The 20,119-nt window shown below is 40.8% G+C and overlaps 1 protein-coding gene across 5 annotated transcripts in view; it reads right to left on the reverse strand.

Moving 5' to 3' along the window:
- LOC126914329 (protein pangolin, isoforms A/H/I/S) overlaps nt 1-20,119 on the reverse strand; it is a 283,816-nt gene that overhangs the window by 16,394 nt on the left and 247,303 nt on the right. For 3 of the 5 annotated variants that reach the window (XM_050718118.1, XM_050718114.1, XM_050718116.1), the window contains 6 exons: nt 12,590-12,680; nt 10,088-10,183; nt 8,891-9,028; nt 3,866-3,948; nt 3,635-3,765; nt 1,740-1,905 (listed from right to left, as the gene is read on the reverse strand). In XM_050718118.1, the coding sequence (XP_050574075.1) occupies nt 1,740-1,905; nt 3,635-3,765; nt 3,866-3,948; nt 8,891-9,028; nt 10,088-10,183; nt 12,590-12,680 (705 nt within the window). The remainder of the gene's footprint in view (nt 1-1,739; nt 1,906-3,634; nt 3,766-3,865; nt 3,949-8,890; nt 9,029-10,087; nt 10,184-12,589; nt 12,681-20,119) is intronic. The other 2 variants (XM_050718115.1, XM_050718117.1) reach the window with 1 other exon arrangement.

Raw genomic sequence — 20,119 nt, forward strand, 5'->3', positions numbered from 1 at the left:
TTTGCTCGAGCATAGATTCAGTAACACTGGGGTCCCTACTTTCCGTTTAAAGTGCTAGAAGAACAGCCTAGATTCTCCCCTCCCCCTCGCTTGTATCGCTACTCATCGTATCGTTACTTTTAGCGTGAAGAACTTTGTCGATACAGGGTGTCTGATAGAGAGAATCGCCGATACGGCGAATACGGTGGATTTGTTCGCGAGTACACGCGGGTCCAGCGAAACTGAGGATTCTTAGCTGGTCTATACACTGAAAAAGTGTCACTATATATATAATCACACGTTACACTACACGAGCATAACTACTCAAAGCAATAAACACACGAAACAATTCTTATCTTAAAAAGAAATTGTAATTTCCTTCCCGCTTTCAAAGCGAAACCATTCCTTTAGAACTAGGTATTTCAAGCTCACTTCTTTCCCTTTTTCCAGTGTATTCATATCCTCCACTCAACGTTCTTCAGAGGAGTCGATAGAAAGGATATTACGATCACAAAACGTGTTCACTTACCGTTCACGATCGTAGAAAAAAAAAAATTTTTCAAATCGTTCGAAAGAATAGTAGAGAGATAAATAGTTGAAAGGACGTCGAGAATCAGCATAGAGTTCTCGCTGGACCAAAAATTCACTCTTATCGCAACACGTCTCGATGGGCCAAGAAGGAAAACACTGCGGTCCCGTTCGAAATGATCGTGAAGAGAAAATCGATCGGGAATCGGATTCTTCCCCGGGGCTCTACCAGACATCCCATACCTAAGGCTCCTCGCATCATCATCGTACGTCATCGCTCTCGTTCGAATTAATCACAGTCGATCTATGTTCGTTCGTTCAACGTAACATTTCTTCCATCTATATTTTTTCCATTTTTTTCTCACATTCTTTTTTTCTTTTGTCTCTCCGTGAACGGATACCGCTTTAGGGAGTTTGGCCAGATACACAAAAAAAAAGAATCTGCGTTAATGATCGGTCGCATGCCGCGAGACTCCGTTCTTTCCCTGTTTGCTGCGCCGCCGCGCATACAATTGATTCGGCCGCATATGAATCCGCCAAGAAAAATTCCGCCCCCCAACAGACAATCCAATGTGAACCCAATAATATGCAATAATCGAGTCGAAAAAAAAGAACGGATAACACGTGTACGTAGGCGCGTGCACGCGGATTCCGGCGCGCGGATCCATATGAGCGCGTGCACGCGTATACGTGGCGCCGTGTGTTTGTTCGACAGGGCTCCGCTCGGTATTCCATTTGAACACAATGAGAAAAACAAAAAAGTCCGCACGAGTCGAAGAGTGAAAAATGTTAAGACGGAATATAAAAAATAAAAATGAATGAACGAAAAATCGGAGAATTGAAAAAAAAGTAAAAAAAAAAAATATATATATATATATGTATATAACAAAGAGAACAAACAAGAGGAACATAAACGAAACAAATACAAAAAAAAAAATGGACACTTAAAGAACAAGAACGATAGACCGGAAAAAATTCGAAAAATAATGTAGAATATATGTTCGTTAGAATAAAAAAATATTAAAAAAAAAAAAAGAAGATAATAACCAGAATGAAACTTTGCACAAGAGACTTTGATCGTTTCAATATCAACCAGTAATAGATAATCTATATGAATTATTATTATTATTATATCATTATTATTATTATTATTATTATTATTATATTATGATTATTATTATTATTATAATGAATTATTAAGGGCCTGCTGTTCTAGCACTGGAAAGTGGTACCTCCGGTGGGATCTGCGGACCGTTCTTTCTTCCTCTTCTTCTTCTTGCTGCCGTATCCGTAGTTATCCCTGGCACTCCAGCCGGGGTATCGTTGCTGATGGAGATGGCGCTCCTGCCTGGCCGCCTCATAATACCGCGCCTGCTCCTCCCGGCTTAGCGAGTGCCACTGCGTGTCATACCCCCAAAATTCAGATTCACAGATTCACAGTCTCACAGTATCTATCCGTGCACCGTGTGTCCCTTTTATTTTTTTTTTTTTTTTTTTTCATTATTCACGTCCCTTTTTTTCCACGTGTATATTTTTTACGATAAGTTTTTTTTTAAAGGAAATTTATTATCGTATTACTGTATTTTTCTTTTGTTATTATTACTCTTTAGCGACTCGTTTTTACCCTCACAGAGTGGATACACACACCAAGAGAGAAGTGTACATATTTACTTTTTTCTTTATTCGTTATGGTGCCGACCCAATTTCGTTTGGAACCCATCCCCTAAGAAACTACCCCCTCTTTACATCGACGAGACACTTCCTTAGATCCCACCTACGATGCTCTTTTTCTCTATTCTATATTCTAATCTAGCTATCTAGTCGTACTGAGATTACTAGCAGATACGGTTAGTGCTTTGATACTTTTTTTTTTATCAATCTCGCGGATCCAACGAAAGAGTTAACAAAACGCATGCAACTTTTTATTTTCTTTCCTTTTTTTTGTTTGTGCTTTTCGATCGTCCTTCGAGACACCTTCTGTGGTTTCGGGTGCTCTGTGGATTCTGATCGTCTCGTGCTCCATCGAGTCAAGATTTTACTTCCAGACCAATATTACCGATTTCGTTGCTCCAATTTACACGTAAACTTCAATCCTTTCTTGATAATACTCAACGTGACTTTTTTCATTTTTGCTTTGTGACATTTGTTCTCTATTAAACCCTTTTAATCTATAATCCATGGATAACAATCATTTGGTATAAACATGGAAGAAAATCTTGACTTTGATGCGCTTCTGCTTTACATCAGGGCTCGTTCGAGTACATTTCTGAATGTTTTCCATTGCTACTAACGATACAGGAAAGCGTTTCAGCAACTAACTATTCTGAAAGTTTTCTTACATGTAGATCGTTCTTTCGTAGTCTTGAAATGAAAAAAAGAAGAAGGAAACATTTCATTATAGTTAACAGCAATTTAAATAGAACTTACACAAAATGTGACGTAATTCGTGGTATAATCGAGTTTCTGTAATGTAAAATAAATCAAAATGATCGAATAGCTTTTTGTCAATTAGAAGTACGTGCTCATAGATGATACTTTGAGTAACTTGAGTAATTAATGATACTCTTTTGTGTCAAATATTTGCTCTGACAGATTAAATATTTTTACTCTCGAAATTTATTACACAAGCAATATAATCCACAAATTAATCCACAAATAATGGATCGTTTGAAATCTTTATACGAAAGAGTCAATTATCAGTTTCGACTGATTACGTTTTAATATTTAAAAGGCTAAATAGGCAGAATATCGCAAAGTGATCTATTAACAAATTACTGCTAATAGTATTCCAATTACAATTATCGCATTATTATTACTATATTTAATAGCATTAGTAACTGTATCATTTATCGCTTATCGCTCTCCACTGTCAGTTTCCTACAAGACAAAGCTTCAAAAAGCTATTTTACCATTTCAATTTATTTTACTCTCATGTCACGAATCATGGTCCATCCTATACAGGAACAACCGTAATTCTAACTAGAACTGAAAGAAAAGGAATATCAAACAGACATAAATTTCATAAAAATTTCTTAGTGAACTCGAAAATCGTACAAACCCTGATGCAACAGTTTCTTCAATACTATACAAACACTTATCAACGAAAGTATAGTTCCATACTACTCACTCGTCTTCCCAATATTTGGTTGATCGCGGCGCTCTCTTTTAAGGTACACTCCGCCACGACCTTCGCCCTCATCTCCTTCATGTACAGCATGAACGCGTTCAAAGGCTTTTTTATATGGGGTTTCTTTTTATCTGTCAAACATCATCGACGGGTATGAGAGGTGGCCTCTACAGTGTGAAAATCAACGGTAAACTGATCACAGAAGCCCAGATCCGTTAAACGAGCCCTTACCTTGATTGTTCTGTTGCCCTGTGTCCTGTGCTTTCGCGTTATCCGCCGGTAACGACGTGGAATTCTTCTGTTCTACCGTAGACCTATTAACAGAATACCAAAAAATTACGTTACTATCGATTTGTATCGACATGATTCGACGATGAAGATTTCTTGTATTGTTGATACATTAGATACATGCATTTTTAATTTTTTACGCCATCATTACGTTACGTTTATAGTACTATAAATATACAAATCTATTAAAATTCATAAATTAAAATTTCAAATTCGTAAACATATTCAAATTTATGCAATTTCTTTTCTTTTATTTTCTGAACCGTTCATCTTGAATTCTTATTTATCTTATTATGCTAACGGGGGGTTGAACGAGGAAATGTTAGAAATTTCCATCGTTCCAAGATCATTATCATCGTTCAAAATCCCTTTCCATCCAGTAAACAAACTAAATTCCTCGTTTCTCTCTGCCCAATTTGGATATCAATCTACAAGCAATTTGTATTTCATCAAACATCCCCATCGTTACCGTTTGAAGTAAGGCTGCTTCGACTCGCGGTTCAGGGGTTGTTGGTCGGGTTTCGTGCAGGATAGGGGAAAGGTCGGCGTGGAGTTCTGGGAATTGCACAGTTGCTCCGTGAGATTCGTCGTAGGCCCATCAAAATACGGCTGGGCGGGCAAGGTCAACGGGTTCCTGGGGAAGTTTTGCGGCAGTGGCCAGTTCATCTGTTGCCACATACGATGCCTGGCCTCGACCATTGCCAGCAGCTGCATGAAGTTGTGCTGGGCACCGTATGGAGGCGGTGTCACGCTCCTTGGCAGACTCATGTTCGACATCTGCATCAGGCTGCTCATGTAGAGTGCCGTAAGGATTTTGTGATCGGCCGTGGGTAAGCCAGCCTCGCCAGCCTTCATCGCGTCCTGGAGTATCGTCATGTTTTCCTCGATCGTTTTGCTTGGATCAGGATTGTTACATTTCTCCTCGTCGATCCTGTTGATCGATGCCTCGCTGCTACCTTCCTCGATCGTCACGTTGGTCGCTGGCCCGCTCTCAGTGTTGTCGTCCTTCTTTATCACCAGGTTCAATGGCTCCAGACACTCGGGCTCCATCGCACTCGTGGGTCCCCGTTTATACCCACCGGCACGCTCGAAACTGATCCATCGAACCGCGATACACCGCGTGTGACAACCTCTACTCTGTTTTATTCTGCTCTTTCTATTTTTTCCCGTTTTACGTTCTAGTCTTTCGTTTTTCGTGTTATTCTATTCTAATCTATTTAATCGCGTGCCAAGTATCCCGTACACGTGAACGTTCATCACGCAGTGATCGACACTGCGGTTCGAGCAACGTCTCATCATCCTTCCGCTGGCCGATTCGTCAGTGTTGCAAGCATCGTCGTAGGAGCACGTTGCCTCGCGTATCCTAACAGGATCGAGAAACTCGAGAACATCGGTATTCACACAGCCCCTCGTTGCTTTACACTCCACCACGCTCTTAGTCTTCGCGTCTTCGTGTTCTATCATCGTATCGCACGTCGGCGAATAATCTCGACGGAACAGTCCTTGTTGTAAACAGCACACATACACGCACAACATTTACCCCCAAAACGTCTACACCGACATGAACGGCGCCTGGTTCGAGACGACGACACCGGTAGTGACCGCGTCAACCCGGAAGCAGTCGAATAAGCACTGTTCACGCCACGTCTTATTCATCGTCGTCTGCGCGTCGCGTATCGTCCATCTGAATCGCTCCATATCGTCGTGCGGATGGCATTCAAACATTCATGAGCGTCGAATCGCAGGGTAAAATGTCTCCAGGGGCGGCATCTCGTGCACGGGCCCTCCGCCGTCGGTATATATCCTTGCTCTCTTGCTCTTTGGTCCTCTCGGTTCTCACTAGCTCCGAAAAAGAAGAGGCAGAGAAGAGAACAAAGCCTCTTCTCGACGATTCTTTTCGTTTCTCTCTGTCCAAAAAGACCTTACTCCCTGGACACAATATTTTCCTTCCTTCGGCTTGCCTCCTCCTTCCGGACACACGCGCGCGGTTATATCGTCTCTCCCTTTTACTGGCACGACTTTATATTCCACACGGAACGAGCACACGGCAGTGATACAAAAATATGGTAGAAGAAAAATAAGAAGAGAATCTGTCTCGTCTTTCTGTATGTTTGGTATGCTGTTGGTTGGTACTACCGTCTGTTTCCGCGTCGTGCCTCTTTTCCACCACCCTGTGTTATCCCGCATCCAGCGAAAATGCGTCGTTCCTGGCGTCGGTGGAATCACCGAGCGGTGTTACGACGATTGATTATCCGCGAGTGCGGAAGGGGCGGCGGGGTGGAGGGCTGCACCGTGGGGCCATCATCGCGATTCATGGCTCCGCAGCAACGACACCCTACCATCCGCCGATGTATAATTCGCGCGTGGGGGGTGAAGATTGCATTCTCTCCGCTTTCCCTGCGTGATGCCTTTTTTTGGCGGGCTGCGTGGCGCTACCATCGGCACCCTCACACCCCCGCCGCGACTCTCTCTGCCTGGGACCACCACCACCACCACCACACGGAACGATATATGCCACCTGCACAGGGACAGAGCGTAGTTTCTCTTTAGTCTCCACGGATCAGCTGCTTTTATTATATATCTTCGATATTGATCTGTCTCTTTTTTTCTTTATATATGTATATATATATATATTCCCTTTTTTATTCGAAAAGAAAATGCAAGCGCCAAGAGGAAACCTTCGACATCTGCTCTTGCGATCCTGACACGTGAGTCTGATCGATCCGTGACCTCGTCTCACTCCCGCGTAGATATTCCAACGTGAAGCATCCAGTTTAAACGGAGCCCGAGAGCACGTGTATTACCAGTGTATTTCTTTCGCAGGTCTCTTCCTTCCAGATCACGATTATCTACAGACGTTAGAAATTTAGTGCTATCAAATGAACAGTTGATTTTCAATCACGTGACACGTGGCTGGATCGAAGGTCAAAATGGAAGACAAGAGAGCACGCGAGGTTCACGAGGCGACTCGTAAAAGTCCGTCGCGGCGTCCCGACGCTTCGGCGGCACGCGACGCTCCCCTCTTCAAGAACGGCCTTCGTCGTCCAGCAGCAGCTGCCAGCTGATCACACGGCGTGTCTCGTGTACGGCCTTGTACACGCGTGCCTCGAATGTAGGAAGCGCGACCATGCGGCTTTGTATACGATGCTCGGGCCAGGCGATCGGCCGGGTACTAATGCAAATTAGAAATCTGTTTAAGAGGGTAATGATCAATACATAACCGGCGGCGGCGGCGGCGGCGGCGGCGGTGCTGGCGGCGCTAGCAGGCGCAGACGCTGTGCGAAGAGAGTCATTCAATAAGTGTTATACGTCGCTCGACGGTGAAGGGGGAACGACTGTACGAGGGGTTGAACACCCCGTGACGTGCTACCCCCTATGGTCGTCAGTGAAACTATCCGTCAACCCGTGATACACTGCCAGTCGACGCTTCTTTATCAACGGACGGGCCGAACTAAGCGTTTTCCTTTATCGATGGCAGGATATCAAATCGTACCTGATGAAGAGCAACCATATATATATCCATGTTTTTCAGTTTATGTCCAGATAGACATCTATCTGACGTAAATCAGCCAAGTGTCTTCCTTTATCGATAGAAGGATATAAAGTAATATCCGATGGAAAGGAACCATCGATTATATTCGCGTTTGTAAGTTTACGTGCAGTTTGATTTATCCGGTGCGTATCGGTGAAAGTGACTTTCTTTATCGATAAAAGGATATGATATGGTTGCTGATAAAAGGGAAACATTATATCTTTACGTTTTTACGTTTATGTTCGAATATAGTGTTTCTCTTCGTCTATTTACGAAGTGTCTTCTTTATTGATAAAAGGATATGAAATAGTAGCTGATGAAAGGGAACCATCGTGTATTTATGTTTCTTCATCGATGTTCCTTTGTAGCGTACCTTTTATTTTTATCCACCGATAAAACGCTTTTCTTTATCAATGGAAGGAGATTAAATAGTTAGCAACCGATGAAGAGGAACCACATCACATATTTACGTTTGAATGTTGATTCGATTATCGATTAAGCGATTTCCTCTACCAATATTTTATGTGTATTTTACGTTCATGTTCATTTTCGCTATCTATCACCATCGAAGAACAATGAAAGATCATTGTAGGTAAATGTTTCGTTCGTTTTATCATCGTACACAGAAGATATCGTCCAGAGATATTGGTTTTTGGTTCAGTAGAACGAAAAAGAGAGATAGTCCCCTGGTTTAGTTTCACCCTTCTGGCATATCCATCGTGCATCCAGTAAATTATCGACTGGCCTCGGTAATGCTTCCCCCGACTGCGATATTTACCAGCGAATGCGATCAAAGCATCAGGTTTGTAGAAAGCCGTGTTATACCTTTGACAAGCTGCTCTTCGCAATATATTGATGTATCTACGTTTCTTCTCGTTTTTTCCCCTCGAAACTTTCTCTCGTAAATTTCATATCAACTCCGATCCTTCCAATCAACCGAATGGTTACTCCACTCGAATTACGATACTTGATACGTTATAAGTATACTCTGATTTGTTTTCAATTATTGAAATTATTGGGATGGAAAATTACACAGATTACGTACGATACGAAAAAGGTATAGAAAACGTGCAACGTACGGTGCTTTCTATAATACTTGGTAGGTAAAACAATTTTCTACCGAGGTTCTATTTTTTTCTTTTTCTTTCCTTTTCATTATACTCTCAAAAATATGAAATCGCATAAATATTCGCAGTTTAATTGTTAGCATCGATTAGAATTACTCCAAGGTTTAATCCGATGGAATATCTTTCCGATCAGTAGACGGTAAGGGCGAACTGTTTGACTGTGTCAATTGTAGGGAAGGATCGATATTTATGTTCTGCTATACGTTATGAATAGGGAAAAGGAATAGGGAAAAGGTTATTGAAGGAGATAATATCGTTTGATTCGGTGGAATGGACGTAGGTGTCGCTGAAATATCGATAGGAACGAACCTGTGATTGTGATCCAGGGTGGAATGATCCGTTTTCGGCGCCGAGGATACCAGTGCGTGGGACGCCAACGCGTGTGCGTGCGGACTAAGTCCAGGGTGCGGGGGCATCAGTCCCGTCGGCGAAAACCGGTAGAGATCACTGAAAAAAGTTGCAGAAAATTTCGTTATTTTTGCGACGCTGAAGAATTATCGAATGATTATTACGATGTCGCAATAATAATTAAACTACGAATGCGCATACGAATTTACACTCCCACGAGCACAACTAACTGAACTTTTTTGAACTTAACGAAACTTAAATTTTCGAATATTTTATTCATTCTTTGGATATTTTGTACAGTTTTCTATGTGTATATTCTCGATATTTTTCTATTAGGTCGTCGAAAAAGTTTCTTTCGTTTCATAAGGAAATAATAGATGCACGACATTTTTTGTTTTATATTATTTTATTGAATCATGTATGATCCAATAGAATCATAAAACGGAAGAAACTTTTGGGACAACCTAATGTCGTGAATCTATTATTTCCTTGTAAAACGAAAGGAATTTTTGAACCTTGAAAATTTTCATCCATTTTGTTCTATTGGATCATACATAATTCAATAAAATAATATGAAACAAAAAATATTCTGCATCCATTACTTCCTTAAAAAACGAAAGAAACTTTTGGAACAGCCCAATATCTTTAAAGCTTTACATAAATGCGTAAACATTCGTAGTACCAATTATTTTATAAACGACGTTCGGTCGATGGTTTCAGTGTTTTTCACCTCTTGAGGGATATTAGATAATTTTTGCTTAATTCTAGAGTTATTACAGAAGATATAAAACAATCGAACGATTTCTAGTTCTAATAGATTCATCCCTGATGAGGTTAAAAATGTAAGAAAGTTACGAGTGTTATTGTTAATTGAACGTGTCAACGCCGTTTAAGGAATAATAATAATTTAACAATATGAGATTCTTCAAAATAAACAGATATTACAAATATTATTAAATAATTCGTAATTAATCACGTAGATGGTTGGCGTAGGTAGTTGAATTTGCAATATCGAAAGTTTATTGCAGGATACAAGTTGAAACGTTCATCGATAAAATTAGTTGTGTAGACGTAGAGAGACGCGGAGTGAAGTAATGTGTAACAGAAATTAGAGTGTTTGTATGAACTTGAGAAATCCGATTTCGATCACCTACTAACCTTGGTAAACTAGAACTTGTGATGGGCAAACTCGTGGGATATGGACTTCGGAAACCAGTGCTTGCCGGGGAAATAGGGTACATGCTCGGTGTGTGCCTGAAACGAAATCGTTGCTTGTCAAACAAAAGCATTAGTCTGAAAGCAATTGTCTTCGTACAGTACAGTCTCTGTTGTTAGAGCGGTTTTCATGATTTCTCAAGCGTTCCCTTCTCGATTACCATGTAATTCTATTTAGAAAGGAGAACAGATAACGAATGAATTTCACGAAACTGAATATACAGAAAGTTTTGGAAAAATAACTGAAACGCTTATTCTTCGGAAAAGCGGCAGATCAAGAAGTTGAATTTTTTAGACGACAGAATATATGGAATTTTTTTTTAAATTCTGTTACCAAAATAGTATTTAAGTTTCAATCTTTCTAATCAAATTTCCTTGGCGCATGTGTCTTCGTTACTTTTATTGAAGTGTTCCGACACGATGCTAATCTTCCATTGCAAGTATCAGCATCATAGAATTACGTCTAAACCTGTAATCTATGAAGTAAAAATTCATTCTATTACGATTATATTTCAGTTATCACAAAAATCATTGAGGAAGATATTTAATCTTCTAAATTTTGCTCCACAAAATTATGCTTTGAATTTCTTCTTCACCTTGCAATAATCCATCTAAAAGAAAGCAATCTTGGAAATTCGATTTCCTTATAAATTTCAACGAAATTAAAATCTTCACCCTTAAATTCAAAATTCCCGCCATCGTATTCGTTTCTTCTTCAATTTACAACAATCTCTTGAAAAAAGGCTGGCAAATCTTTCAAACTCCAATTTACAAAATTGAACACGGCTTTTACTCCTTCAAACTGAAATTTCCTCTATTTCTTCACTTCTTCTTTCCACGATAATACTCCCCAAAAAGATACGAATCTTGCAAACTTCAATTTACACGATTAAACCTAAATTTCTAGCCCTTTAAACAAAAATTCCACCACAATTTCCTCTCCACTCGACCAGAAATCCTTGTGGAAGCTGTTCGCGGCGTGCTACTTCCTCGAACGCGACGAATGGCTCGAGATCGCCGGGGAAAAGCGCGGTTCCGCCCTCCTAATTGAGAAGAACGAGCCTAATCACCCGTGGAAAATCTCAATTTAGGACGATTCGAGCAGAAAGCAAATAACAAGGAGGGAGGCAACCTCTAGAAGAGGGTTGGTTCATGCGGTCAGCGTTATAGGTGGATCGGCGACGATGGCGACTACGTCGTTCACCAGCGGTCTAATAGACCGGAATTGAGAGGATGACCAAGGAAACGAAGCTGTGATTCGGCCGGAAAAACGAGAACTGAATCGAGAAATTTGTTGGCCTATTCTTCTCGAAATTCTGATTTTTCTTGCCTCCATCGCTTTGATTCGTAACTTCTTCTCTTAAATAAGGTAGAATTATTTGAGTCAATAAGATACCTGGATCAAGTCAGGTAATTTAATGTGTTGTAGTTGGCCAAATTTGGCTATGATTTTGGCATATTTTTGGTTTTCTGATCTTAACGTTACTGTCTGACTAAGCAGAAGAATATGACATAATTGAAAACGAAAACAAGGTGTAAGTATTTTAAAAATTATATATAAGTATAGTATTTAAGTATATGTATAGTATTTAAGTTGATACAGTTTCGCGGAAATGAAATATAATTATTAAGTATAATTACTATACATAACATAACATATAACATCTTCGATATTTGAATATTACGACGAGCGATGTTTAAAAAAGCGTTGAAGAATATATGAAAAATGTGCGTCCTTCAAGCACAAATGAAAAAACAACCTTTATAACACGAGATGAAACTGCTCCCTTGTAAAAAGTGGAATTTATTCTGTTCTTCGCCTATAGCCTTTCTCTGAAAGGTCTTGAGCGTCTCATAATATATTTGCAAATTCCATAATTCTGTGCGAAGTTCAAGATTGAATTTTAAAATAATGGAGCACAGCTGACTCAAATAATCTTTTCAACGACGGAGTACGAACGCACAATCGGAAGATGAGAAAGAATAAAAGAAGGAAGGGTTGAAAAGGGGAATATCTGCGAGGTTAAATAAAAATCACGTTTATCCTGGTCGAGTGGCGCGTTCGAGGGTTGAATCGTTAGTACGCGAAAGGTAGAATTATAATATCGTTCGAGAAATTGGACGTTTCTCATGTAAATCGGTCCACTTGTCATCGAACTCGAATCCTTGGAACTTTTATTTCGTTTTAAGCGTATCTCGTATCGTGGGTATTCGATCCGTTTCTTTTATCCACGTTTCCCACAATACGAAAATATGATAAACGGCTCTTCGTTTAATCGTGGCGGGGACGTGAAATTATCGGGAAATTGTAATATTCCAATTCTGGTACCTAAAGTCGACAAGAAGATTAATTATCTCTGTTATTTCATAACGAGAGATACGTAATGAGATTCGTTTAAGCAGCTTTTTGCCAGTGACGTTTTATATCGTGGTATATTGACTTACCAGGAAGCGGCGACTTGCGTCATTTCCGGACTAAGCATGGGGTACGGATATTGACCCGTGGAGAAGGGATACATGGGTGCTCTCGTCAGACCTGCAACAAAAATCAGTGATGCTGTTGTCCCGTTCTCTTCAAAAGTTCCTTTATCTTGTCACGAATGTTAAGTAACTAAATATGCCAAGCGATATCATAAAATGTACAACGGGGATATTGAAAAATATTAATGGAAGTTATACGTGATTTAACACTAAACCTATCAGCGCCGGTTAAATTGACCGTTTTCGAACTTCTACACATATCGCTTCATAATGTCTGACCTTTGCCTAACACAAGCATACAATACATTTTTTGGTATTTACTTTTAGTTCGCTTTTTTCTTTTCTAAGAAAAAATTGTATTCTGCCTTGCCTACCACGGACGATCAATTCTATCGAACGATTTCTACGTCGTGAATTTTGTTATGAACCTAGAAATTGTATATGAAGTAATAATTGTACTGGATAAAGATAAGATTGTCCACCGTTAATACTGAAGTGCTTTCTAAATAGTAATATCGAAATTTAAATAATTAAATAATATTGGTACACTTGCTATCGTCGAAGAGTAGTTCTTGCATTTCTAATTTGCAAATACTTGAATACACGATTGAATAGTAAATCAGAAACACGATATATAGCTGTATCAAAGTCCATTGCCTATCTAAAAATAATAATAACAAAATTTTATAAATTACTGAAATACTATAAATCCAAGAATTTTCCTCTATAAATTCAAAAAACACAACTTTTTGTAGTTAAAGAATCTCATTTAATGATATATTTTAAGTGATATTATTTAATTGTTTAATTGTCATCATTGTGGACGACTTTCCACTAGAAAGAGATCGCCAATTTACCGAGGATATATTTTTATGGGGTTGATCGGTGTGCCGACGGCGTTGCGTCTCCTGGCCTCGCATCAACGGATGCAGGATAAACATTATTACGGACGAGATCAAAGTAAAACGGTCCGATTGGAGAAAAGGAGGACTATGTATTTAATATCGAGCCGTTTTGCACTACAAACGCAAATCGGATGACCCGGCGAGCGGACATTGATCGCTGGCCACAGTCCCCTCGACGTTCGACACTATCATCCGTCTAAAGAAAGTCTGTTTGATAACAATTTGCATCCTATATCATCTTCGTAAATGATTCTCAATTGTATTTCGTAGAATATACATTAGAGAATGTTAGGAACGTTTATCTGAAGAGAAGAAATCTTTTCTACATGTTCTATAAGAAATAATTGCCTTTATAGTAAGGAAAAGATTTTATCTAAATGTAAGTAAAATAGAGCGAATTATTAATTAAAGTGTCTCTAAAAGTTCTCGAAATTATATGCTCAATTTACACCAAGTTTAGAATTGACGCGAAGCGTATTAAAAACCTCTAACAAAATTCTCTCACGTACAATCAGTTCCTCAAAATCTAAAACTAGTTTCTCGAAGCAGAAAGATCTTCCTAACCCATCACGAAAGAAATAGAAAGATCGCTATCCGTCGCTCAACCTCTTCCACCCTGTTGATTGTTATGGAAAATCTTCTGTACCCGCACTATCACCTTGGACCGTCGTATAATCGAAATATTACGCGAGTTAACCAGACGATGAAAATCACTGGTACTCTCTACGATTCAAAACGTATTAAAAGCCTTCAAGATGTTTCTTATACGCCGATAATGTAGCAATAATAGCCTCAAAAATCCCGATAATTACATTTTAAAATTCCAACCAGTAGCCCAACCAACAAAAGCCTCATCCAGCAAAGAAGAAATAAAAAAAAAAAAAAAAACTGAATATCTGCTGTTGGAAACCAGACTCCACCCTATCGATAATTACTGGAAACCCCGTGTATCCACACTGTCACCCCGGATCGTCGTTACACGAAGCTGATGACGTAGGTAGAAGGAAAAGGGGTGAGCGTAGCTTTCACAGTGGCGGTATCTAATACATAACCGGTATACGTGCTGCAGAACCGGTCGCGGCCCCCGAAGAGCCCCAGAAACGTCGACTGCCGCCTATAAGTGGGGTGCCTTTGGCGAGGCGAAGTGTAATTGGCTTCATAAGGGTCGACGAGAAGCGGCCGGAATATCGGCAAGCCCTGAAACCGCTTGACGAGGCCAATACTTCTCTCTTTCCTCCCCTTCCGTCGTCGTTGCCCCTCTATAACGTTCGTATACTGTGGATGGACTCTCTTTCCACCTTCCACCCGGTTCACCCCGCCTTCGTGTTCTTCCTTTTTGCATTTCGAATATGTCCCGAAGGCTACCGTCCCACAAGCGCGACTCTCCGGTGGCGCACGAAATCGGTCAACGCGTGGTTTTCTACGATAGGGCCACTCCAAGCCCTGCAGTGTCCGGATAACGACCGTGTCTATCGTTAGACGAGATAGAGAGGCAGAGATGCTGTGGCTCTCGATTAGTGGACAGGGTTGCTTGCAACGTTTCGAGAATAGAGACGCGCGATGAAAATCGAAGCTTAAGAGAACACGTTGCTGGAGGAAGTTCCGGCTAATTGAGCGTTTTGGGACGTTGTAAGCGTTGTATGGTTTTGGGATTGAGGCGAGGCAGATTGTTCGGTGATAGGGTGTTATTTTGGCAGACTCATGGTACAGTTTGATGGAACTTTGGAAAGTTAGCGTGGATTGTATCGCAGGTGTAGTATGTTTGCTATAGTCCGTTATACATATCATGACATTTTTGTGTCTTCTTTGTTATGTTCTTCTGTTCTTTTGATTCGATATCTCTTGATGAAGTTAGATGAATAATTGGTCATTGATATTTTTAATACACATTTAGTCTTTTTCAACGTGGAATGAAGTAATACTTTATGTTATGTTTGGTATGTTGGTATATTATTTTTTATATGTTTTCTTGCATCTTGTTTGTTATATCCTATTTTGCGTTTGTTATAATTGGAGGATGAAGAAGGATAGACGAATTAGCCCATTTGATATTTCTCAATCCTTTAATAACAATTTCCCTATATCTTCTTCTTCGTCTTACTATTTGTCTGTCCATTACAGAACGATCTATTTAAATCTATACGTTCTACTCTGCGCTTCCATTCTACTATTTTTCTAATTACTTCCATTATCAACAACTTATAGACTAATATACCAATAAGCCCCCCTCCCCCTCTCAACGAATCAATTCAAACCCATTCTTAATAAAAACTATATCGAATTAACTACGCAGCCTTAAGAATCATCTTAATCTCTCTGTTAACTTCCATCTTTTATTCCTAAAATGAAACCTGTAAGATTACTACCTACAATTGAAGATGATTCATTAGCATTCGGAGTAAAGGGTTGCTAGCCGATCTCCTTGGACCCGGAAGAATCGATGCCGTGAAACCGAAGACAGACGAGTCGATATCGAGACCGAGAGACTCGATTCGCAGACTAAAAAGAGAAAAATGGTCTGAGGGGGTTGGTTGATTCAGTCAGCTCGTGGAAACGCAGGAAGGGGTCGTTATCTGTCCGATACCGTGTACGAACAAGGTAAGGGACGAGAATTAGAAGTACGAACCGCGGCTGAGTGCAGAGCAGAAGAAGAACTGGATGATATAAGGGAACCTACGGAGGGTTGTGGGGGCGGGGGTCAGGTCGGGTGGGTTGAAAGGGGTGGCTCGTAATATCCTGGCGAGTCCGCGGGCTCCGTCATGTGTGCTTAATCACTTTCCAGTCGACTCGGCAGTCTGCAACCCCATTATCGGGGTCTCACCACCCGGAAAATTACTCTTTTATTCTCGAACAACTCGAGCTCCCGGTGTTCCGTATACTGCGATATTCTCTGTCTTTCCGTCCCTCGTCCCGCTTCTATTCCTTGCCTTCTCCCTCCGGTCGACGACTTCGATGCTTTTCGACTATTTTTTCTTTTCTTCCTATTTTATTTCATAGAAGAGAGCGGACAATTCTGTGGTTTGCTTTTCACTGATTCAGTTGCGACTATTACAGGATATCGTTAACATTTAATCGGTTATAGTTACCGGTGGAGAACTATGGGGTTTGTGCCTGTCTCCGCAGGGGAGGAAACATGTTTCCCGGGGCGAAATCGACAAAGGGATGGTTTTTGAGACGGAGGGTTAGCATAGGTACCGCTGCAGATTCTGCTGCTTTAATCGTGTCTCGATATCAAAGACTAGTATGAAATGGAGATTATTGTGAAAGCGTATATACGTGTGTATAATTGAATCGTTGAACGTTAAGATAACTATTACCTAGAAATTTCTTTATGTGAAAATTTGATACGAAAAATTTTGCATAACGATATATACCACCTACTGTTATTAACGAAATGACAAGTTACAAATTCCAGGATAATCGATAGGATAATCAAGTAACTTTGAATTCTTCAAATTTACGTGTAAAATTTCATTCGTTTCATTAGTAAACTTGTTACACTGGCGTGTAATGAAAATCGTATCGTGTAAGGATACTTATTAACTTTGGTAACTCGTAACTTACAACTCGCAAAACTTGGCTAATAATATTGCGTAAGATGTAGTTCGTAAAAAAGGCGGTTTCAACGATCCTAATATTCTAATCTTGAAACCAACGAGAGGATCGTTAGTAGGAATCCGCGAAAATCTCAAGGGCGCGTACTTGGTTCTCCCCTCGAAGGTGTAGGGCTGCCGAAAGAATAACTTTCGCGAAAGAAGGACCTCGTTCTCGGGCTGACTCGCGCACTCGAGCCGAGGTACTCGACGTCTGCTTGCGATGAGGATACGTTCAAGTGGTATTTTAACACTCGAACGAGAGGAAAAGTGTATTTACGGCGGCGCGAGGCCGCGACATACGCGTGGAAAGCCCGACAAAGATGTCAAAGTGACCGCTCGAAGCGGCGAGAAAACTGGAGAACCTACTCGTGAAGGATTACGGTGCTCGAAGAATCGCAGCCACCGGTGAAAGAGGCCGAGTGGCTTTCTGCTTGTAACACGCGCGCGCAGGGGTGCCACAGGGGTGGCTATGATACTCCTCCTGGTCTTGTTTGACGTTCTATTATGTCCATTAATCGACTGGGTTGATTTGCTTTCGAGAGAAGATTCGTGAAGTTAGTGTGGCTCATTCTCGTGTAACGGAATAGGGTGTAAATTATTTGGGGTGCCTTTTGTGAGTTGCCAGTAGTACGTTTGAACAATCGTAACTGCTACGTGCTATTATCGCAGTTGTTTATGATGTTTATTGTATAGGAGGGATTCCGGGTTGGTTTAGGTAAAAGGGGAATACGATTACTGATATTAATATTCGTATTATCAGTTTTGTTAAAACGACGAATTCATGTAAGATTTAATGAAAGATACGCAGTAATAACAATTATTCGGAGGAATTTAAGGATTGAACAATATCGCACTTCTTTGAGTGCCATTGATTACAATGGTTTAGATAATAATTGAGAAGGTTAATTTGCCTGTATAATTTGTAACATAACTGCACGATTATTTTTGCATATAAATTAGCATAAATTCAAACCTAACAAGTCAGTCAATTGCCAAACCTCTGAAACTCTACCTACACCAGAAATTGCCCACACTAAATCATGCCAACCAAATATACAAAACTATCAGAGCAAAAAAGGCAACAGGAGGAACAGTCCGAAGAAGCGGCTGATAATCGCGACGGAAGCTCGAATCGACAGAAGTACTACGAAAAAGCGAGAAAACTTAAAAGAGAAAGCTCGCCAACGTTGGGGAGGGGGTGGTGTGAGAAGAGGAAAATTAAGCGGATCAATGGTGGAGCAGGGGCTTGACGCTCTCGACTCTCCGGTACCCTAAACCCCACCTTTACTGTCATCACTCAACTCTTTTCTGTTTCATGGAATCCTGGAATAAACACGTGGCGAAGATATAAAAGTGCAGCTAATTAGAAATATATTCCTGAAAGCGAGAACATCGAGCGAGAGAAAGAGCTGGGGGTGTCTCCATAGACGCCGACCGGTTGGTTTCGAACGCTGGAGAGACAAACAGAGAGAGAGAGAGAGAGAGAGAGAGAGAGAGAACATGGACCAAAGCGAGAGAAAATCTGGAAACTAATGCGTTAGACGAAGACAGACATAGTTATACAACACGTACATACAATACCAACCTTAGAGAGGACACATGAACAAGCAATGGTGGAATAAAGTGAGAAAACCAGAGAGCTAGTGCGTTAGACAAAGATAGGCATAGTGAGTAACACGCATACAGACATAGTAAAGGAACGGAGAGGGAAGGAAGACAGGGACGAAGAGATGACGTGACGTGGGAGGAGGCAGAAGAGGAGTAGAGAGAGGTTAGGGGAAGGTCTGAACGAGAGAGGTGGTGGCAGTGCTCTTGGTCGGGTGCTACGTAGCACGAGTGAACGGGTGAGTGAGTGGGTGGTGGCTGAACAGAGCCGAGAACTTCCTAGAAGAGGAACGAAGAGGAAGAAGATTCTCTCGGTGGTTGTAGGAGAGGGTAAGAGGAGAACGAGGGTGAACTCGAGCTTAGAGGGAAGGAAGGAGCTGGAGGAAGTGTAGGAGGAGAAGAGGGTGGGGACAAAATGCTCGCTCGTTTGCAAGACAAAGAACCTGAGCCGCCGTACGAACTCGTAGTCGTGCATAAACGCTATCAACCCCATCTACATATTCCAGGGACCTAGGGGACGTGGGCGAGCAGAGGGTGACACGAGAACTAGGCCCGAGGCAGAAGGAGAGAAGAGAAAGATAGCGCGCACGCGCACAGACACGTCCAGAATCTCCGGGTTGGCTTTCTGTCTTCGTTTCTACCGATTTTTTTCCCTCCTTTCGCTGTTGTAAGTTGAAATGATCGCTTTAGGTGGAGACGAACTGAATTCGAATCGTTCTCCTTCGGCGATTTTAGTTTTGTAGGGAGAGAAACGTATTGTAAGGATAATGGAGCGTAATAGAAATTGGTGAATGGGGTGGTTTCGGTGAAGTCAAAGGATATGGAAGATTTCGAAGTTTGTGGTAGTTACGGGGCTAAAAAGGACGCTAATTTGAAAATAGTACTACTCATACTATTGCTTTTACTACTAATTTTAATTCAGCTGTGCAAGATGATCCTAATTAAGAAATACCAATTTTGAAAGTTAATTAACAACTTGCCCGCAAATTAATGCGAGATCACGCGATGCTACAAAACCGATTCTCATCTCTCTCGACCTCGTGCTCCTCCTAAAAATAAAGAGTCAGAAAAAAGGCCTGAAAAATTCTGTGTCACCATCAAAATCTACCACTATTTGCTACTTTCCCAAGCTTCCTTTTACCCATATTTGGCATTAAAATACAGTGACTACAAAGAGTATCGTCGGCTATCCTTATTTGAAGTATTTTTTTGATCAGGTTCTACATTTCATTATTATTATTATTCATTCATTGGTCTTACATAGACATTTATTTCGCCTATTAAATGCTGTAACGGTACTGTACTTTGTACATTTTTCACATTTGCATCTGTAAATCTCCCATAAACACGGTAAATACAATGGTGTACCAGTACCATATGTAACCACT

The sequence above is a fragment of the Bombus affinis genome, chromosome 3 (genome assembly GCF_024516045.1).
Source record: "Bombus affinis isolate iyBomAffi1 chromosome 3, iyBomAffi1.2, whole genome shotgun sequence".
NCBI classification, from domain to species: domain Eukaryota; kingdom Metazoa; phylum Arthropoda; class Insecta; order Hymenoptera; family Apidae; genus Bombus; species Bombus affinis.